The sequence below is a fragment of the Puccinia triticina genome, chromosome 4A, assembly GCF_026914185.1.
Source record: "Puccinia triticina chromosome 4A, complete sequence".
Taxonomy (NCBI): Eukaryota; Fungi; Basidiomycota; class Pucciniomycetes; order Pucciniales; family Pucciniaceae; genus Puccinia; species Puccinia triticina.
The window spans coordinates 1925107-1947845 of NC_070561.1; the positions used below are offsets into that span (position 1 = coordinate 1925107).

At 46.7% G+C, this 22739-nt stretch overlaps 2 protein-coding genes across 2 annotated transcripts; both read right to left on the reverse strand.

Annotated features, from left to right (window-relative positions):
- Positions 1–5671: 5671 nt before the first annotated feature.
- On the reverse strand, positions 5672–10373 carry PtA15_4A230 (uncharacterized protein; the record flags this gene model as incomplete). Its single annotated transcript, XM_053168093.1, has 8 exons — positions 5672–5676; positions 7609–7844; positions 7916–8007; positions 8076–8294; positions 8357–8436; positions 8699–9322; positions 9397–9766; positions 9864–10373. 8 exons carry the CDS (start codon positions 10371–10373, stop codon positions 5672–5674), a joined length of 2136 nt encoding a protein of 711 aa, XP_053019336.1.
- A 9774-nt stretch (positions 10374–20147) lies between these two features.
- Positions 20148–21908, reverse strand: PtA15_4A231 (uncharacterized protein; the record flags this gene model as incomplete). The annotated part of the gene is made up of 8 exons (XM_053168094.1): positions 20148–20404; positions 20478–20582; positions 20659–20717; positions 20804–20916; positions 20991–21097; positions 21169–21289; positions 21364–21408; positions 21483–21908. The coding sequence occupies 8 exons, from the start codon at positions 21906–21908 to the stop codon at positions 20148–20150; spliced, it is 1233 nt and encodes a 410-aa protein (XP_053019337.1).
- Between the last annotated feature and the right edge of the window lie 831 nt (positions 21909–22739).

Here is a 22739-nt window from a genome sequence, read left to right on the forward strand (position 1 = left end):
TCAAGGTACAGATCCAACTCGGCCGCGGGTGCATTATGAGAAGCTTCCATGGTTCCGGCCATGTATTGATGGAACACTGTCAAGTCCTTGTTCATGATCTTCAGTAACCTGGATGTTGATTTCCTCACCGGGAGCCCCCGCCATGACGTCAAGGGTGGCAGCCAATATTGTTGAAGTAACTGGTATTCTGGTTGTGGTTCGTGGATTGGCCTTGGGAACTCCAAATTGGAACTCCTGGAGTCCATATATCTGCACGGGGGTTGCCCCCGGGATACAGGGTCAGCCCAACGGGCTGCCCGTCCGGACCCAATAACTCTCGCGGGTCCGCCGGGCCAGGCCAACATTTGAGATTTACCAAAAACAACTGCCCGAGCCCGGGCCAAACCCAACCGGGTTCGGGCAGCCTGTCGGCGGACCCACCCAATTATCATCCCTAACAATGTGTGAGGAGTGTTCAGAAGGATGAAGAAAAGCCTTTACGAGTGCTGCTGGCTCAGGTTATATAGAGTGAACAATGATGGGCGGGAGATGTCACAACATGTGATATGTGAGAGGAAGGAATATTGAAGCGGGAAACAAAGAGTGGACTTGACAACAGTATAGTAAACTCAACACTTACACACTCACAAAACCCCTTACAACCTCAATCAGTTACACAAACCACATTTAAAACACTTAGTTTACACACATGGCTACATACATAGTTACATACACAGCACACTAATTACAGCTGCATCATCACTTACATACATATAGTGTATACATGCAGGCACTCCTGCAGGTGCTAGCTACATGTGATAGCTACATGTGCTAGTGGATTTTTGTTGCATGACAACAGCAGGTGACCTGGTTACGGCATGACTACACTAACATCCTGTCCTGACCAATCACACCCCTGATTCAGACTGCAGATCACAACCCATAATCACATGTACAGCTCTGACCAATCACATTCACACATTCAGTATATGTACTAGCCAAAAATCCTCATGGAACTAGCTAAAATATCTTATGTGGAGATCCTCTGGAGCTAAAATCCCTCACTGTTGTCTATAAAAGGAGGCTCTCCTACCCTGTTGTAGCTTCTCTCCAGCAGACTACCTGAACTCAGTTTCCCCTATAACAAGTACACAGCTGCTCACTCCAGAATATATCAGTCACTGTATATATTTTGGTTTTACACACATTACAAACACTTACACACAAAATAAAAAACTCTACACAACACTTAAATTTAAACAGCACAACTCTCTGAGGGGTCCTCTTTGGCCAAATATCCCCTGGTTGAAGTCCAGACTCCTCACTCATAACACATTTTAGCAACTTCATTGCACCCACTTCCTAACAGCAGTTATCTTTTGATAACACCCCACTATCACTACATTAAACCTGCCAATCTGAGATTTGTGGGCTTTTTTTAGGGTCTAGTGAACCAGGAAAGGCAGAGGTTTCCTCATACATCCCTTTCCGCACTCAGCAAAAGGTTCTCAGGAACACTTTTGAGCTTTACAATGTCCAGTCTGAATTCTAGTGAAAACTTTCTTGAGTGGTTTCAAATACCACTCAAGAAAGTTTGCTTGCAAGACAATTTTGAAGATCCCAATGGTCATAAATATAACAAACTGATATTCTCTGGCTCTCTTTAACCAGGGCAAATCTGATTTATCCTTAAATAATGTAAAATCTAGCTTATTCCCCAGTCTCTACTGCACAGGAATAGCTAGCCTTAAAAAATTGTTTGTCTAGAGAGTAGTGCAAAAAGCTGCTAGTATGTCCAAATTCATTCATTTTATATGTTTATGGTTACCCTTTTTCTTATTCAGTGATCTTTTGTAAGATATGAGGCAATCTGTAATCAATGTCTAGTTTAAAGATAACAATATTCTAACAAATGATATGACCAAATTTATGGTCCAGATTGAGTCTGACTTGAAGAAAAATATTCAACTAACTAGGCCACTGTTGGGACACCAGTTGTGAGACTCCAAAAGTAATTTGCACCTCTTATGGCTGAATTTAGAGAAGTATGTGTGGGGAAACCCCTGCCTCTCTGAAAGACAATGACTGACAACACCCCCAGCTAGGCTGGAAGCAAGAAGACAGTGGTCTAGTGTAATTAAATGCTTTTCTCACAAGTGGCTCATAGACTGTGTATTCCAAAATATAAAGCTAGTATTTTATTATGTGGCAAAGAGTGTGAGGGTGACAATTTATTCAAATCATGTGGGGGGAATGATCTCCTGGATTGGAAGGGGGAAAAAGGAAGAGAGAGACCCTCCTTATATAGGAAAATGTGAGGCATTTGTGCTGGTGGTCTATGTACATGAGGTAGAGATGTCCATTGGCACCCGCTGGCGGGTACCCACCACTCTTTAGCACACTGCCAGCATATTTGACCAGGTTGAAGCCATCGAAGTTCAACTGGGATGCAATCAACCAATTCAAAATGGCTTGATCTCAACCAATGAAATACAAACCCAAGGGGGGGCCCTTGGATTTATATTTCTTCAGTTAAGATCAACCAAGTTTAAATTGTTTGAGTGCATCCCAGTTTGACTTTGATAACCTCAGCCCGGTAGCTATCTGCCCCTAGAGGCAACCATGGCGGGTGCAAAGCTACATGCTTGACATTTTACCAAAATTGAACACCCCAAGCCTGCTGGCTGGCACTTCCCAGGGAATAAAGAACCTGCTGAAGAGTGGTGGGTACCAATGGCCATCTCTAACATGAGGGGTTTTGGCTGGTGTGCCTTTTACAAATGAGACATTTTGGCTGGTCTGCTGTGCAGAATACAGCTATGTAAAGTGTGGCAGTACAGATATGAGCAAGTTTAGCTGGTGATTGTGATTCCCACCTTTGGGTGTCTCACAGAATGTTACATAGCCTTTCAAATGCTTAAATCATCACACACTTGCCTCCTCCCCCACCTTCCTAGTCTGGTAGAGAGTTTTCCCTCTCTCCGGTCTAGATAAGCCATTCCTCCTTTTCCCCTTCTTCTCCCTCTTCCAGTTGTACTTACAGAGAGAGTTTTCCCTCTCTCCGGTCTACTTACTTGCAATACAGTCCCCCACAATGGTACTAGAACAAATTTTCTCTGGTTATTTGCCTTGTCCCTTGCGCCCCTTGACAAAAATCAGTGAAGACTCCTATTTAGGAGTCTTACGGTGATCTAGTTACAAATTTGGCTTACACAGTCCTCTGGTTGCTATGGAGTCTTCTCAAGTGACTTGCACAGCTTTCTGTATTGCTGTGTAGTCTGCTTGAGTGACTTGCACAGCCCCATGGCTACTATTCCGCTTTATTAATGTGGCTTGTGGTTGCTAGGTTGCTGTAATAAGTGGCTTCTGGTTGCTACACAGCCAAATCTGAGGCTGACTGGTTGCTACGTAGCCGCATATATACACACAGATATATTTAAAAGGGTAGTATGTAAGCTATATATACCAGGGGTTGTGCTGGATGTCCATGGGACACCCCTTTGGAGAGGTCCCTGGACATCTGGCTCTTGCAGAGCAGGAAACATCCACAGGATGTTACTCTTCATGACAGATACAGATGTATCCCAAGTAAGTATCCACTGGATGGTCTTCGAGCATCTGCTGCATGTAACCCAGTCATCCGCCAGATATCTCAAACCATCCTCAGTTGGGAAAAATAATGGTCTGGCCAGCGCACTCCTGCAGCAAGCACCAGGTCTGGCAATGGGTGCACTATGAAGCAGGGGGGCAGAGGCAGTGCGGTTGGGTGCCCAAGGTGATGTGGCCCGGTTGCTGCCATGGATGAAGAGACTGGGTATCAAATGCACAACCTGCAGCATTGGGGGTCCCGGTAAAGGCAGCCCTTCCCGCACCCCCAAATAAAACTTCTTTAATTGCTAAAAAAAGGGCCTGAGAACCCACACATGCTGATCTTGCAAGGATTGTCCCACCGGGCCACCCAGCCCCTTCCCGGTGCGAGAATGCCTCCTTGGTCTTCAGTTACCCCTCCTGATGGCTGCTGATGTAATAGGTCATCAAAGGGAGAAGACAGTGGCCATCAAGAGGACTCTCCTCCTCTAGATGTGCAGTCGGACCGGCCATTGAAGGGAGTGTTTATTCCATTCGATGGCCAGTCTCCTTGTCAAGCATGTACAAGTGCCAAAGATTCTGCCCGGTGGGAATGAATCATTCTTGGCAAGCATGTGTGCAGTTGATTGCCGGGGAGCAACCTAGACAAGGATGTAGACTAGCTGGTGAATTGTAAGGAGAAATATTCCCCCCGGGCCCGGCAAGCAACACTGAAACAAATACAATACATGGAGTGTATATGGTAAACGTTTTTCATTGAAAATGCAGACCTACATGTCCTATTTTTTGTTTTTAGCCCTTATTATGTATATGATGGCTGAAAACAAAAAATAGAACATGTAGGTCTCCATCTTCAATGAAAAACGTTTACCATATACACTCCATGTATTGTATTTGTTTCAGTGTTGCGGTGAGCCAAGTGAATTACAAGGAGCAATATTCTCCCTGGGCCCTGCAAGCAAAGACACCTTCCGCCGTCCGGCCAGCCAATACACATACATAGCTGCTGTCCGCCTGGAGCAGCCTTCCTTGGCTAGCAGGTACGGACTGCTCCATGGTGGAATCCTTCCCAATGTGCAGGTGCTCACCAAAGAACACTCATCCCAGTGTAGATAAGGTGTACCTGCTGGCTGAGCCGCAGATTCCATTTACCTTTTTTTACGTGGTTGTTGTTCTGGTGAAGACTGTTGCTGATTTGTCCTCGCAACTGGCTCTCTTTTTGGAAATAGAGAAGTTTTATTCAATTCCTTGCCCTTCCCCACTACGGCAGGGAGGATGTGTACATGTTCGGAGCACACACGGTTGATATTCAGTGCACACTGGTTGAGCATCCATTGGACACTCCAGCCAGAGTGTCCAATGGATGTTGACTCTCAGGATGTCCAGCGGAAACTCCAGCCAGAGTGTCCGATGGATGTTGACCCTCAGGATGACCAGTGGACACTTTTGATTGAGAGTGTCCAAAGGACAACTTTTCTTGATGTCCAGGTGATGTATTTGAGGGCTGAACATCACTTGGACGCATTGAGGACCAGATTTATGGGAGACACCAGGCAGACTGTCCTGAAACAAAACTGTCTTGATGTGAAACACAGATAGTTTATTCTCTTCTTGGAGACCAAATCTTGAACCCATGTCAGTGGAAGCACTGGAATAAAAGCAGTTTGGACAGGGGCAGCTCACAGCGTGGCATGTAATGCTTTGACATGTGCAGAGAAGCCCTGGAGGTGCACTATTATGGTGTTCAAAATTGCATGTGTCACGGTTTACATAAAATCATAAAGCCAATTTTGGCTGGGAGATTTCAGCGTGCATAAAACTTAAAGTGACATCTCCCAGCCAAAATTGCAGTTTGTGATTTTATGTAAAAAAATCTTATGCAATTTTGAACACCATATATGGATAGGACTTACTTTCATCCCTCCTATGCCCCCCAAATTTCCCCTTTCCTCCTTCTATGGACCGCTTCTGTTGTACATGTGAGGCTGAAAACTGAGATGAAAACAGATTGCGAGCTTTTTCTTGACGTTTTGAATTATCTTGAGATGTTTTTTGGCTTTTATGGTTTGTCAGGAAAAAGCTGAATTGGAAACAACGGGCCAGTCTAATCTTTGTGGAGGGGGGACGCCTCCCTTCGCTCCCCCGAGGAGGGAATTAGCTAAGTTAGCGGGCCAGTGATCTTCTGTAACTTGAGTTGGTTCAACGGCGAGAGTGCGAAGATCTACATTAATAAATGCCATGGACCAAACCAACTTGACTCATAAAAAAGGATGATCCTCTTGAGGACCATCAGGAAGACACGCAGTATGAGTTAAAACTGCCTTCCGTCCATGACCTGGGAACTGGGAAGTCAAGTTCCCATCGTCCCGAACCGGTAGCGCAAAAAGAAACTTCAATGTTTCACCCTGTAGAATCCGGTATAATAAGCTTCTCACCGGACTGTGGGGAGAATGCGAGGGTTGGCGCCACGTCCATTAAGAAAGGACGGCCTAAAATCAATGGCCCGTCCATCTTCGTGATCCAGAAGTGGCAGGTCTTGACGAGTGTCTTGCCGATTCTAATCTGAACATCCTCCGCGACTCCAATTAGCTCACAAGCTTGGTTATTGATTCCATAGACGGCCGATGTCAGATTCACTCAAGGGCTCAAATTAAACTGATTGGCCATCGTGTCCGAGATAAGGTTGAGCTGCGACCCGGAATCCACAAGAGGACTTGGCGAAGTCTCATTATCACCAATGAGCCAAGGTAAGTAACCTAATGGGCACAAATACAAATTCAGGTCCGAGACTTGTCCGAGACCTCCGCCAAAGTGCCCGAATGCACTTTCAACTCCTCCGTTCCCACCTCCACTCGGCGCCTTGACACCCATTTCTTCATTCCTTTGGCGATGGAGGGAGAGATAGCCATAAATTCTGATACGGTAATATCTGGAACCCTCAACACGGATATCTTCTTCAGAACACCGTCCACCACATTAGGATGCTCCCTGGAGACTTCTCGCTCAAATCGTACTCTAGGCCCTTGAGGTTTAGACGGTAGACTTGAAATTGGCGGGGCTCCTTTGGATGTCGTCTCTGGCGATCCATCAGCTCCACCACCGCGCTCAAAAAGCACAGGCTCCTCGTCCATACCATCTCTCTCCTCGTCCGCCGGCGCAGGAGTGGCTCTCCTAATTGGTGGCTTGGAGGCACTGAGCGGTACTGGCGGGGCCTTAGATGGCTTCTGATCCTGGCTTCTGATCCTCGTGTCTCTTCCTTCCCGCGGGATCCGACTCGTATACACCGGAAAAGGATTGAGAACTCACTGCGGGCGGGTACCAAGGCTGAAGAGAGCCGCACCCGACCTTGAATCCCGACACTGGCTCTGTCGTTGCCTGATTAGTAGTAGGTCTCCCGGGTTGAAAAGACACCACAACATGTCGAATAGGTCGGGTGGCGTCCCAAGGTATCAACGCCCCGTTCGGAAGGAAGAAATCCGTGCCCCTCTGCTCCACAAGGTTATCGTCCTTGTCTTTCTGGAGCTCAAAGCACCGTGCCGTTCCATGACTCTCTCGATGGCAATAGAAACACACCATCGGAGGCCTTGATCCAGGGACTTGCGGGGGACGCCTCGCCGCGAATTTCTGCTCTAGCTTTTGCTCGACGGCCTCAAACATATCTTAGTCAGATCGTCCATATTTGGCAAAGGTTTAGCCGACTGAGGGACGTCCTTGACTCGTTTATCCGTACACATCTTCTTCATCACCTCATTAGCCTCGTTCAGAGAAGAAGAGGCTCCCGGTTTAATGATCTTCGGATCTTCAAAAATCAAAGCAGTTTGACGCCTCATAACATTGTTGATCGCGGTCTTGAGAACCTCGAACTTCGGCAATCTAAAACACCGCAAGGCGCCGGTGAGCAGGATCCTGTCGAGCAGATCGGCCCGCTGCAGGCTGCTGATCAGCGCCCGTGGCGGTTTGTTGTTCTGGATGTTTCAGAACTGGGATGAGCAGTCTAGATAGCGCGTTGCAGAGAGAGTGTGTGTGAGAGAGGTGACTGACCTAGTAAGTGGGTGGACATCACTGAGCGATCCAGTTCCTGGCGCATGATCTCGAGCGTGTTCCGGAGTGATTGGGTGACATCGGAGGAGGCGGAGATGAGCGCGTCATGCGTGTTAGATGATCTGCCAGTCTTGGGCGTCGCCCCGCTGAGCAGCTCGGCTCGTGCTGACTCGAGGGTGCTGTTCGAGAGGGCCCGTTTGACGTCCAGGGAGATCGTGCGGAAAGACCCTCTGAGCCTGGATCACACCAACAGGATGGTCAGATAGATGTGTTTCTTTTTGAGATCTCTAGACTGGCAAAAATGAACCCGGTGGCCTGGTTTCGATGGTCCTCTACGGTCTTCAGTGCGTGCGTTCTGCTCGCCTCATCCTCGGCTTCATCTGCGAGCAGCTCGAGTTCCTAATAAGTGCGTGCAGTCAGCGGTGGAGATCGAGTTGTTATGGTAGAGCGATAGGAAACAGACAGACGTCGAGCTGGCTGGCGATCCGGCTGAGTTCCTGCTTGATCTCGCTGGTGATCGCGTCGAAGGCGTCGGTGGTTTGTGTGTGTGTTTTGAGCTGGGTGGGTTGGACTGTGTCGAGACGGTCGAGTGCTGCCCTGATGTCCTTGAGCAGCTCGCTCAGTTCTCCTGGTAGTCGTTGTTGCTCTCTGTGGGGACTGCACCGTGCTCTTTCAGTAGCCTCCAGCTTAGATAAGCAACCCCGGGGGAGCAGTCAGCAGTCACTGAGTCAGCAGTCAGCCGACCAACTGAGCACTCTTTGCCCAGCTCACATGCCCCCCACAGATCCTTAGCCATCGCCCATATCGTGATCATCCCGCCACAGCCGGCTCTCTCTCAGTCAGGGGATCACACTTGGCATACATCTCACTCCGAAAACTATCCTTGATATCCAAACTTAGCAGGAACGTATCCTCGAATCACAAAGGAGAATAGGTCGTTAAGATGTTCTGCAACTATACATATATACATATTGGCTTCTTGATAAAAAAATACAATCTCTAGAAGGAATCCTACATCGACAAATCAGAAATCAGTGGCTTCCATCGGTGGAAGGGCTTCTCGGAAGGCTTTCGAATAGACGCCGCACACGCTCGTGATCCCCAGCGTTGAATTCAATCGCTATCATTGTTTCGTAGCAGAGCCGTTTCCGACAGGCCGACTGCTGATGATAGACCGAGCGATCGGCGTGCCGTTGCTGATTGGAAGCCGGCAGAGAAGGAGTGAGGTTGGGTCGTGGATAGCTGTTGAGCCCGTCCTGAGCGGGAGGAGGGCAGTCGACGAACGCCTCGAATATCTCGCGGGCCTTGTCGACTTGACCCGAGGAAGCAAAGAGCTTCATGAGCTTGTTGGCCAATTCGGCCGTCATCAACACCCCGTCCTCCTGCATCCGTTCCACATACGGGTAGGCGAGATCGCCGCGGTTGCAGGCCACGAAGCCATCGAACAGCGCCTCGTAACACATCCCATCCGCCTGCTGCCGAGCGCCGCCCACTCCGATCCCTCGTCCGTTCCCCGTCCTGCTGATCTGCTCAAACTGCACAATTGCTCCCGCCAGGTCCCCCTCCAAAGCCCCCTTCACTCGCAGTATCGTCGCCCAATGCGCTCCCGTGACCTGCACGTTTGGGTCCCTGCATGCAGCCTGGAAGACCCGCTCCATCCCCGCTGAGTCATATGGCGCAATCATCCCATACGCTTCCATCAACAGATTGTAAGCTAACAAAAGCAATAATCGTCAGTCAAGTCGATCGTTCCAGGGAAAAAAAAAAAAGAAAACTCGGCCGACTTACCATTGCCGTTAGGGGATATCTTAGACCGGATCATCATGTCGTAGTAGTACAGAACCTTTGGTCGATTGGGGTATTTGGCACTCTGATTAAACAGCTTCATCATGGTGATGAAAGTGCCGATCCGGGGGTTGTCATCACATAGGAGCATCTCCTGGAAGACCTCCTCAGCCTTAGCCTTATCATCGCTCCTGCTCAACTCATGGAGGATCGTCTCAAAGGTTCGCGCGTTCCTCGGCGTGCCGGACCGTTTCATTTCGTCATACACTGACAACATGTCGCTTGTTCGTCGCACCCTTGCAAGCTTCGTTAGCAAAATGTTGCAACTGAGCGTGCTCAGTTGCACTCCGTTCTGCTTCGCTTCTTCGAAATACTGTTCCCTCCTCCAAAAAAAGAAAAGAAAAGAAACAAGAAACAAACTTGAGAATCCCGTCACCCGTTAAAAAAAAGCTACGAACAAACAAACTTACGTTGAAGGCCTTCATGACATGCTGTAGATTTTTTCCCGTGCTTCTAAATATGGCCTCGTAGATATCAGCCGAGAGCCGCGCGCCGCTGTTGTGGAGGCTTGTCTTGTGGACCAAGAGTTCGTTGTGCAAGCCGCAGTAAGCCAGGCCGATGACCATGCGCTCTTCGACCCGAGTCCACCAGGAGTGTCGAAGCATCTTCTTGAGGGTTGAGCTCCTTTCGTCAATAGAAAAGGAAGCGAGAGTGCTCTGGGCGCGGCCATACATCTCGCGGAGCCGGCCGACCTGGCCCAGCCGGCCGTAGGTCTCGATTAGCACCGCCCAGGCTTCCGCGTTCAGATCCCCGCGCTGCGCAATCGTTAGACGAACCGCATGGTAGATCTCGTCCATCTGTCGAACGTCCGGCGAACAGGACATGGTCAGAACGAGCTGGATCAGCTGTTCGTTCATCCACGTGGGTTGCCAAGGTGCTCCTGCGATCGAGTAGAGGTCTTGCTGAGGCTGGGATGACATTGAGTGAGGATTTTAAATATAGGTAGTTGTAGTTTGGGAAATGGTCTAGGAGCCTGAGGCGTGGAGAACTGTGTAGGAAGAGGTGTGAGTGAGATGTCTGACTGGGAGGATGAGGGAGCAAGCTTTCTGGATGTCGAATATGGGCCCTTTATATAGCCTGCGATCGATGCCTTGCTGGCCACGCAACGCCTACCGGACTTGTTTGGAAGCGGGGGCAAAAAGAAAGAGTGGGGCGATGCAAGAAGGAAATAGAACTGAGCGAACAGGGGCCGGGCGAAAAACACTAAAGAAAGAAGAGAGAAATGGGGACAAACGTGTAGAGTGCAAAGACGTGCCGGGCCATATTTTTTGTCGCCGAGTGGTAGTATGGACCTCGTGCGGAGCCAAAGGCCATCATCCTACTGTCGTACGACACCCAGGGCCGGGCTCAGTCGGTTCAACTTCCAGGGTGGATGGTCGTTTAGCCGCCGTGCTCCAAAGCATATATCCTTCCAGAGCTATACTGGACTGCCCGGCTACCGGGCCGGCCCTCAGTTGGCACCCCCGTCATCAATAAGATTCGCATACATGTATACGTTCTCCCTCACAAGAGTGATATTCTATCAACTGGCGAAACACAGTTGTTTTGCGTGATGGTTCAGGGGCACCTCGCCAGTAGAAAGTTGAATGATGAAAACACTTGATTCGGATTTCTCGAAAGTGCCCTTGCAAAGGACATCTACTTGTAGAGCCTAATTTTCTCTCTGGTCAGCACTCAGTTGCAACCTCAGTCGTCTGCGTGTTTGGCTGGCCCACCGCTGCATTGCGGGCACCAGACATGGTGCAATACACCACTAGCCGCTGCCGAGCTTAACAAGCAACACAAGGGGTGCCACACCACAAGTGTGGCTCTGTGCACTAGCGCTCTTTGCTGTCTGTGAGACTGTATGGCTCTCCGAAGCCGGGCCGAGCCTCGCGGACTGATCCGCATCAGCGGCAGCCAGAACGATCCCGCAAGGGGACTTGGCGGAAGTTGGGGGTGGGGGGATCCCTGGGTAGCCTGTAGCAGCCAAGAAAAAATATTACCTGCGCCGGTGTCGACACCGCCTTTTTCTTGATCGCAAAGACCGTCGGTTACTGGTCACGATCTCACTTACAAGTCTTGAGTACGCAAGGCAACTCTGTTGCTTGGGCTTCTCTGGAGGATAGATGTACAGCCCAGCTTTTTCAGGGCCCCAGGGCATACCAACCGGGCATTGACTGCTTAACTTTGCACACCAAAACTAGAGCTTCTCACCAGCTAGACATGTCTGAAATAAGGTATCTTTTGTTGAAGCAAACTGGAAACTTGAGAGTACCTGGACCATCAATAAAGAAGCAAGCAGGTTGTTCTGAATAACATGCATTGATGATGTGATCAAAGGCTGATCTCGGCTGAATGTTCAAACGATTTGCATTTTCAATTTGATCTGGGTCCACATTGAAGATTGACCTCTCTTCATCCAATATCCATTTTCTGTTTGGCTGGTTTCTACTAACAGAGGGATCACATCTTGGAAGATCAGGAAATCATGAAATGATAGATCCACACGTGAAAGACCATTCTGGAGCAGGATTGGATTGATCACTTCAATAATCTGATTTGTCATGAGTGCATCATCTTGACATTCCTGATGGATCCAGTCTTCACTGTCAGTCATGCAATAATAGGAAGAATTCCATAAACACAGAGGGTCTGAAGGTTTACATGTTGCTAAAATTATCCCAAAGAAATTTCTCAAATAAGATGGTGTCATTGTTTCATTTGCTTCAGCCATTGTAGCAGCTGAACAAAAACTGTTATAAATCTGTCCCTGGAACGTACGGAGATTCTCAAATTAGGTGGCGCCAGTGACGTGATTGAGCAATAGACGTAAATGCCATCTTTCTGGATCAGAAGGATAAACTGCATAGATGCCATGCGTGGTACTGGGGGAATTTAGCATATTGAGATTCCTGGCCCAAGGATCTATTAGATTCCTTGCAAAATATCCTGTGAGCATGGTTTTAGATTCAGCACCCCTTTCAATTACGTCTGGCACTGCCAATTCTTTGCTTTGTGAAAATTTTATTGGATGCTGATCAGGCAGGTGGATGTCCAATTGAATCACAGAGGGATAAGTTGCAGATAATTTGAAAGAGAGAATTCTCCAGTATGCTTCTGGAGCTGCAACCCAGCGGGAATCTCTGAATCTATTGACCTCATCAATATTTACCTCAACATCCAATACTACTTCATCATGACCCTTGTAGACATATTTGTAGAGGTATTTGACTGCAAATTTCAACATTGATGTGACATTGAAATATGGCTGATAAGTATGGACTGTAGGGCACCACCCAACGGTTGTCAATGATAAAGTTTTTATTTCCTCTTCTGATTGTTGGTCCATTGGACCTTCTCCTATACAAAGGGTAAGAATTTTCATTCATGGCAGTTTCAGGACAATAACCCTTGGGATATTTTTTTTGATCAAACACCATTAACCATACAAGGAGTGTTTGTGTTGTAAGGTCCACAGGGTCCATGAATCATGTACCTTGATACTGCTTGGTAAAGCTTCAGTCCTCTGATCAGGTATTTCTGACCTTACAATCTGATCAATATGTTCAGTAGTTCTTGGTATGTGTTGTGATTCCAGAATTACTAACACCAGGGGAGATATTATTGTGAAGGGAAAAACCTTGATTGACATTGCACTCCCACTTCCACCTCTTGACTCCCCTGGCACTCCAGGTTTGGAGTTTGTACACCCATAACACCCCCCCTCAAACTCCACACCTAAAAACAAAAGTAACTACAATATAACAAGATGGAGTGAAAAAGGAAAGAAAGAAATATTAAATGAGAGGAATTTTAGAAGTGAGAGACTGATGTTGCTGCGCGCCAAGAGATTTGGTCAAGAAGTCTGCCAAATTGTCCTTTGTTGATACCCAATTATAATTGATTTGGTGTTTCTGGATGACATTGTTGGTGAAGAAGAAGTTCTGCTCAATGCTTTTCAAACTTGACTTAGATCTGTTGTCATCTGCCACTAGAACAGCGGCTCAATTGTCACAAAGAAGTTTTCAACTCACATTTGAAATGATTGATCAAAGGATGTGCAGTATGAAGAGCTTGAATTCAACAGCTTCCCCAAGGGCAATAAATTCAGCTCCACAGGTTGGCTTTGCTACTGTCTTCTGCCTTCTAGACCCCCATGCAATCGCACAACCGAATAATTTGATGATGAATCCAGACGTCAATTGCTGAAATTCTCCCCCCCAGCTTGCATCTGTCCAGGTTGTGAGTTCATTATCATTGGGCTTTAACTGAAGTTTGTGATTGCGTGTGGTTCATACATATCGGATCAGGTGGTGTAAAGCATTCCAATGTGATTGATCAGGTTTGGCACTGAAGCGTGCCAGATAATTGACCGGATAAGACAGATCGGTTCGCGTCCCCAATGCAAGGTAGTTGAGATAACCAATGTACAATTGAAAATCAGTGGCGTTGATTGCTGTTGAATTCGAGGATATCAAATTGGATGTAGTCAAAGGTGTGTTGGTATTGTAATGTCTAAGGCGGAATTGTTTGTCGTGTTTCTTCAAAACTTGTTCCGTCAACAGTGGTTGCAATAATGTAATGGAGTCACTTTTTCTTTCAATCTTCAAACGGAAAATCTTGTCAGGGTCATTGAACCACTTCACTCTTAATGATCCTTCAAGATTTTTTGGGAGGATTTGAACGTGTTCATCTGAGTTGCTGAAAATGATACTGTTGTCGACATGAATCCAAACAATCACAATGTGAGACCCGCTCTGAAATTTGTACAGACATTCTTCTAATTCATCGCAAGAAAAGTTCCATTGCTGTAACAGGGATTTAAAATGCTTCCACCAGCAACGGCTAGCCTTTCTTGTGCCGTAGAGCGCTTTTTTGAGTTGAAGAACTTTCCCTTGTAAATGCGGAAATAATTCAAGGGGTGGATCTACATAAATGACTTCATCAATCGGGCTATGGACAAATGCGCCTGTGATATCGAATGCATTGATGGACCACTTGAATTTGACAGCAAGAGAAAAAAGAAGACGTAGGGACAAAATTGATGCCGTCGGTGCAAATGTTGAACAAACATCTTTGCCTAAGCGTTGTTTGAAACCACACACTACAAAACGGGCTTTAGGTTTCTCAATTTTCCCGTTGGAATCACATTTGAGATCAAAAACAAACCTAGTGCCGATAGAGTACTTCCCGGCACAATCTTCAACTTCCCATGTGTTGATGTCCTCCAGCTGGCCCCATTCAGCAAGACACGCATTGCACCAATATTCAGAATTGTTGCCTGATAGAGCTTCTTTTAAAGTTTCCGGGATATTGACGTCCTTGTGTGCGCCAATGGATTCAATCATCTGATCTTGATCTTCACATAGTTTTTCTGTGGGAACCTGTCCAAGCATGAGTGCTGACCTGACATGCATATTTGGTTTGTTGTTGGATATAATCAGCCAACCTTGGAAATCAATGAATGTGGCGCATTCGGAGGAGTAAGATTTCTTGCTGACCGGGTTCCAGAATATCCACCCCTGGCCGTCTGGCTGGTAACCCAAAAGATGTCCAATCCAGCCACGTACATCAAGTTTACGCCTACTCTCTTTTGGAATGTGGACTGACGCACGCGCACCAAACGGGTACAATGATTGTGGATGGGGATCCTTCCCAGACCAGAGTCTCAGTGGTGTATTGTCCTTCATTTTGGAATTGGGTATCCGGTTGATGATCCAGCACGCACAAGTATAGTCATAGGTCCAGAGGTTCTGAGGCAGTTTGGAATGGATCAGCATAGTGCAAGCCTTATCACCAAGTGCTCTGTTGAGGCGTTTGGCTTCGCCATTCTGCTCCGGTGTGTAGGGAGATGAAAAAATGATCTGAGTACCGATTTTGGATGCAGTTTCGGCAAGTTTGGAAGAGTGATATTCCTGAGAATTGTCACAGCGTAGGAATTTGGGTGCCTGGTTGAATCGGTTTTTTATTGTACCAAGAAGGGAAACCATGGATGGAACCACTTCAGCCCTGGTCTTCATTGGGATGACAAAAGAAAAGGTCGTGTAGTGGTCCCGGACAGTGAGAAGATACTGGTTTCCATGAATGTCAGGATCTAAGGGTCTTAGTACGTCAGAAACAAGCAGATCAAGTTTTGCTTCTTGGGGAATGACTTCAGGTATTCCCGCACGGCGTCGTTCACTTTTCAATATTCAGCAGGATTCACATATGAAAGGTGACCATCTTAGTGTCACAGGATGGCACAAAAGATTTCACAACAGCGTCCAAAACAAGTCCTAGTTGACAATGCCAAAGGTATGAATTGGATGACGGTTCTCAAAACTGGATCACTTCCTTGTTGGGGTTCTCAGTGGTCAATGTGGTTTGTGACCAAGTCACAGCTTTGATGTCTGGTTCACGGGGATATATTTCAGAAAAAATCCAAGTCTGATTTGCATATGTTGAAAGGATGGTACAAGTGGGAGATTGTAGAATGAGGTCAAGAGATGGAGTGAATTGGGGAACAAAACCGAATTCAAGAAGTTTACCAAGGCTAAGAATTGTCCCCATCATCTGCTGAGTGTACAGGACCGCTGGAATCCCCCATGTCCCATTTCCACTGGATATTTGCAAGGTCCCCCTATGTGTTGCCATCATAGAAGCATCATTTGAAGCCAGATTTAGTTTCAGGCCTTGTTTGAGCGGGATCAGAGATGAAAAAGAAAGGAGAGATCTGCTTGCGTGAGTGGTCGCCCCAGAATCCACAACAGCGCCTTCAACTGCCACCCCCCCGTTGATTGGACCTGTAATTGATCAAATATTTGCCCAATTTGGGGGGCAGCTGGTTGGGCATAACCAGAAGCAGGGTGACCTGTGGGAATTGGTGGTGGCAAATGCGCATTGTCACGCAAAACTGGGCAATTTGAGCGCCAGTAGCCTTGACCTGAACAGTAAACGCACATGTTTTGTTGAGTCAGCAAGTGGGCAGGCGGTGCTGGATTTCCACGTCAATAGTTGTTGATGGCCGCAATGACATTTTTGCCCGTCGGGGGCCGCCTTTGATTCTGAGGGATTAGACCATTCAGTCAATTGGTAGATTGTCGCAAGTGTTGGGTTGTATTTGATGGGATTAGTTGGTTTGGCAAAGAACCTTGAGGAAGCTGTGGTTGAGACAAGTGATGGGTTTGGAGAATTGTACCTTGTTGTGGATTGGCCGTGTCGAAACGGACCGACTTGCCGTAGGTTGAATTTGTGATTGTTTGGACTTCTTGGGGGGTAGCATCTTTCTTTTCACTGAGTTGAAGCGAGATCGTTTGGTAGAATTGCGCACGAGTCATCAAGGGCGGGGCTGGGATGATTATTTGGACAAGAAGGGATTCGAGGACAGGGTTTAAAGGTACCCCCACTTTTGACAAATCAGAAAAGAGCTGGAAGAGGTTATTGAACCGTGTTTGTAGTTGTGATAAGTCGGTCGGAGGATTGGTGTTCTTAATCTCAAAAATCTTATCCATGATATCAACTTGGTGAAACCGCACAGAACCCTGGAATTTGGCTTCTAAGGACTCAAAAGCTTTGGTGGCACTGGCAGCCGAGTCAGCAATGGTACTGAGTTTGTCATGCACCATTACTTGTATCAAGAATAGAAGGGAAGCTGATTCCTGGGCTGTGAGGACGGGGTATTTTGTCTTGTTGTCAAAGAAGTTGATGTGTCCAAGCGTCAAGCAAACAGTACAATTTAATGCTTTCTTCCATTGAGGAAAGTTAGATCCGTTGGCCAGAAGTGTGTCAATGGAGTCTTTGTACTTCACTGGTTCCAATAGGAATTTTGCTCGAGGAGTTATTTCAGGCAGAGGTTCTTTAGTCAACATAGTGATCACTGGTTGATGGTCGACCGATAAATGTAAGCTAGCCAGTAATACGATAATGGATTCTATGGATGATTGATCTGATGTTTTTGGACAAGTTCTGAAGAGGATAGGTCAGAAGAGATGATTGGGGAGATACGGTACAAATGGTTTATCCTTGGCTTCTTGAGGGATGGATTTGTTTGTGGGTGACGGCGGTAGTGGTGGTAAGGCTAAGAGCGCCTCGTATGCTTTGGTTTGCTTGGGTTGTTTGGGTCTGGTTGATGGTGGTAAGGGTCCTTGTAACTCGGTCTTGTCCTGCCAAGTGTTTACCATGCAACAAAGATAGCTAGCGTTGGTTGAGGATTTGACTCTTAATCTATTGTGAAGGGAAAAACCTTGATTGAAATTGTGATTGCACCCCCACTTCCACCTCTTGACTCCCCTGGCACTCCAGGTTTGGAGTTTGTACACCCATAACAGATATGTTCCCACTCCGAGTGCCAGAGCTGAATTTTATGTGATTTTTGGTCACATGTGGGCCTGATGTGGATTAGTAACTCATCCCTAAATGAATTGTAAAGTGGATGGAGAAGTGATTCAAAAGTCAGCCAGAATTGATTTGGGACTCAACACAATGTTGCGTAGAATTCTCTTGTTTTGTAGGTACAACTGTAGGAAAAAATATGATGAAATGATATTTCACCCAAATCCAACTCATCAATTGCTCCTGTTTACTGATGTTGAAGGATAGCAAAGCAAAATTGACATTCTAAAATGTAATTCCTCTGAAAAAATGAGTTTCTTGTAATTCACATTACATGCCATCATGTACAAAATTAAAGTAAAAGTCAACTCAATACTATTTGGTTTGGAATTGTGGAATTTGGTTTTATGTTGCAGTAAAATTAGTGAAACCAATTTTCTTGGAAATGCAGGAATTAATTTGAATTTGGCCAAAAAAATGGTGAAAAACTTTTTTAATAGGGTGAAAGTCTGAGTTAAGTCAAGGTTATACTGCGGTGCCATCCCAGTTTGGCCAGATATCCTCCTCACAAAAATGATCTGGTGAATTTTGCTTTTTTTGCTTTTCAAAATTCACATGTGCACATGCAAGTAAATTTTTTTGCACTTTGCTCCCTGATGTACGCACATACTTTGATGTGGAAATATCACAGGATGGGCCTTTCATGGCCACATGAAAAGTAGAATCTTTGTGTTGAGACACCAATTGTCCCCCTGATGTACGCGAGTACATGAGGGAGACAATATAACAGGCTGGGCCTTTCACATCTCCATGAAAAGGACACACTGGTCATGGAGCCAAGAAAGGCCTATATTCTGGATGAGTTCTGGATGATTTTTTGGCAAGTTATGGTTCATTTCAGGATGATTTCCAACTGATTTCCACAGCCAACTTCCAGTCTTTTTCATACCTATCCAATTTTTATTTACCAAAGGCCTCCAGCACAGTTATGGAAAAATGGTACGGTAGGGCACTCCCTGGGGAGTGGGAAAATATCTCCCCTGGTGTAAGAGCAACTCCACCACAAGAGCTTTTCCGCGGTGCTAAAAGTTGAATGTTTAGCTCCCAAGCTGCTGCGGCATACTGCGGCATCCACTGTGCGGGAGCTATCCAGAGAGCTAAACTTGGCTTTCATCAAGCCTCAAGTGCGGTAGTGGGTAGAGGTTTGGGTGTGTGTGCATGTGGAGTGGTGAGATGTCAACAAAAGTTGAAGTGTCATGGGAGCTATTTGGGAGCTCAGGTGTTGCTATGTTTGGCACTACCTGAGCTGCCAAGGCTCCTAACTCCCCGGATAGCAACCCAGGTGGCCCTTGAATTTGTCATTCTTGGAGCTAAATGTCAGATAGCACCGCGGTGGAGTTGCTCTTAGGCCTTGTTTGGCTGCTGCGTTACATGTCATAAATAGTCAAATACATGACACGCAACCCTCAGGTGTTTCAAAGTTTTGGTGGCAACAGGGGGTGAACTTTGGGTCGCGCGTCATAAATTCAACCATTTATGATGTATAATGCGGCATCCAAACAGGGCCTAAGATGTGAGCGTGAGGAAGTTCTCTCTTCTCAAATTCTGTGATATGTGTCCAGCCAACAGTTTTTCCAAAGATAAATCATAACATCCTTGTAAATTTCATCACAAATCTTCCCCCTGAAGATTCATGTTAAAACATCAGGCCTATCCTGTGGTGACTGTCCAGGAAGGATGTTTTCTCTGATTTCTTTCCCTTCAGGGTTGCAAGTTACTGTTATGAAAAGATCAAGTCATAGCATCTTGGAATCTTGCCTTCAAATCTTGCCCACATGTCCCAAGGCCCACCAATGAAAGATGTGGGTAAAACTCACCTCCAACCTGTTCAAGAGGAAATCAGATGATAAGGGAAATCATTATCCTAAAAGGGTTGAAGAGGGAGCATCCACATGTACCTTAATCTGCACATGCAGACATGGCAAACAAGTAGCAGCATAAATCATAGATGAGATACTTTGGAGCGAGCGGCAATGTTAAATATGATCAGAGTCTTTGTATAATAAGTATGAACAATAAGCCCAAGGTTAAAAGAAAAATGTTGATGAAGAAATGACAAATGGGATAGAAAGTGGACATGACATGCGAATGGAAAGTTAATCAAGCTTGAAGAGAAAGGTGCTCGAATAGATGAAAGGGTAAATAACAAAAAACACGTAGCTACTTATATCCACTAACCATCTAGGGCTTATGACGGAAATGTTGACTAATCACCAACATGAGCTGAGCGGCAAGAGTTGTTGAGACTAATCACAAGACTATGTCAACAAATTGCGAGGGTGGAATACTGAGACATATGAACCGAAAGAGAGAAGGTCTTTCAAAGACTGATGCTACTTAATTCAACCGTAGGATGAGCTTGACGAGTAAGATTTTGCGACCATGACGGCTTTCGGCTGAACTACTTTCATTTGGTGCTGTTTGATCAATAGTATGACCTTCTGTGCAATTGCATCCACTGGCGCGCTTCTTTGGGTCGAGCGGGACTCTACATCAATTGATCGGTGATGCTTGAGCACTGGTTTTGTGCCACCTAGAGGTTGAAGGGCACCTTTGGCTTGCATAGTGTTGAAAACCTTCTGGGCCAAGGAATCTATGCCTGTTGAAGAAGAAAGTTACTGTTAATGTCATCACAACTATCGGAGTCTCGTCGTCATCAGACAAGAGCTTACTAGCTGAGGCCGGGCTTGAACCTCCTCCAACCACCTTGAGTTGCAGTGGCCGTGGACTTGAGGGTGTTTTCAAGGCAAAACAACCACCAAAGCGGAGCTTCCAGCCTGCGGGCATGAAGTGATTGTTCCAAGGGATTAGGAATGTTAAGCTCAGTGGAGTATAAAAGTGGATCATATTTACCGCATCGAATGCGCATCAAGCATTTGTCCTTGAAGACACCACCTTGGCAGACCGCGGAGCTAGAAGAGTGTAATTGTGCACAAAAAGCTAGCTTTAATGACACTTCTAGCTTTCGCGGTTAGGGTGAAACAGAAGTGAGACTGACCTTGGCATTTGAAATTTGGCAGTATGATTGGTTCGGTCGCTTTGCCACATTCCTTGGATCCCTGGAGGATTGACTAAGGTTTTGCAGCGATTCCACGAAGTAGCAGTACCACTCTGTCATTAAGTACCGCATGGCTTTAGTGTGACAAGTCCAACTTTTTTCTTAAGCAGCCAAGTCCCTCACTCACGGGATCGAATTCGCATGTGCATGAGCCACCACCATCACGGTTTACTTGAAAGATCAGGGCCTCGAACGAGCCATCGGCGGCAGTTGTTGCAACGCCAGCTGCCTCGGCTGAATACCATATGCAAAAGCAACATAAGCATCGCACTGATGATGAAAAGGTTTGAGTGAGCTAGGTCAACCTTGCGCCATGTGCGATTTGATGTCCAGGCCTTTTGGCAAGGTGACGAGTTTCCCACAGGGATACTGGGGGTTAGCGACGTATTCAACGTGAGGAGTGAAGAAAACTGCATCCGCCCCAGCCTGAAGCAAATTCCCATCTTGTTATGAGCTGACTGATATACCATCAGAGGAAAAAAGGGAAGCAAAGAACGAACGTCGCCCGGTTGACCAACAGCCCATGGATATCGGCCGTGTAGATCCTGATGAGTCAAAATGCAGAAGTGTCGAAATTAATATCTTCAAATCAAATCCAGAGTGCGAGAACAAAACATACAACCCCAAAGCCGTGGCTTTTAGGTCCAGGTGCGCTGAGGGTGGAGGCCACAGTGACTATTTTACAATGCCCGAGTACAGGTTGCAGGAAAATGGCGACGCCCAAGAGTGGAGCCAACAGCTTCGAGGCAGAAATCATGATGTCGGAGGAGGAGGCGGAAAGAATGTGGAGGGACTGTGGGTGCGACCGGTTGAGCCGGTAATCAAAGAAGGTAACCACGGACAAGAGCGCTTGGGACTTGAGGAACTTGAGGTTTATGAAAATCTGGAGCTGAGTCTCAGACTGAATGCAAGCGTGGAAGATATGTGGGCGAAAGTAGCGCAAAGAGACGCAAAGGGAAGCCGTTAAGTAAAAAGTTAGTATATTGACACAGACAATCGTGAGGAAATGTTGGGCACTGGGTTTGATCTTTGAATCAATGCCCATACGACAGGCACGCCTTTTATATTACACAATACCAACACAGTCGCGAGCGAGCTCAATCAGCGACAATGCCCAATGACGATGGGTTTAAGGGTTAAAACTCCCATTCGGCTGAGATGAGAGGAGATGGTGGATAAAATTAAAACACACTTTCGCCAACTCTCTCATACGTACCCCGTACCTTGATCACGACCGTGCGAATACAATTCGGAGTCAAGATGTGGATGTAACAGCTCATGTGCTCTGGTTCTCGCCTGATGAGACTCATGCGTGCCCGATACGGCGCGGCTTGTCGTTAGATCCGTTATCTACTTGGCTCAAAGGGGTCATACGTGCTGGTTAACAGTGCAGTGGGGGGCAACATGTTGTGTGATGATGATATCCGGATATGCTACTTTGGGGGGTAAGCGGCCTTCGTGGCTGACTACGTAGGTTAGCGCACACTGTAGATTTCCCTTATGAACCAACAGGAAGCTGATTGCGAAAGCGCTGGTCCTGAAGTTTTAGTGTAAACTTCTATGTGTGGCAAATTAGACTGAGCGAGTCTGCGAAAGGACGGGTGATGTCTGATCGGCAGTCTCTTCGTGACCATATTTGTACCAGACAAACGTCCACTCCACCCTGCAGAGTCTCCACAGGGAGCGGCATCGATAACATTGAGAGCATACGTAGACAGCTCAAGAGTCAAGAGGCTAAAAGGGCTGAAAAACCGACTTCAGCATCGAGAGTTGGGGGGTCGGGGGCTGGAATATCCGACACCAGGAACCGATAAAGCCGGATATCCCCGATCAGGGGAAGTTGCAAGATCCATCCAACACAGCTTTCGAATTTGTA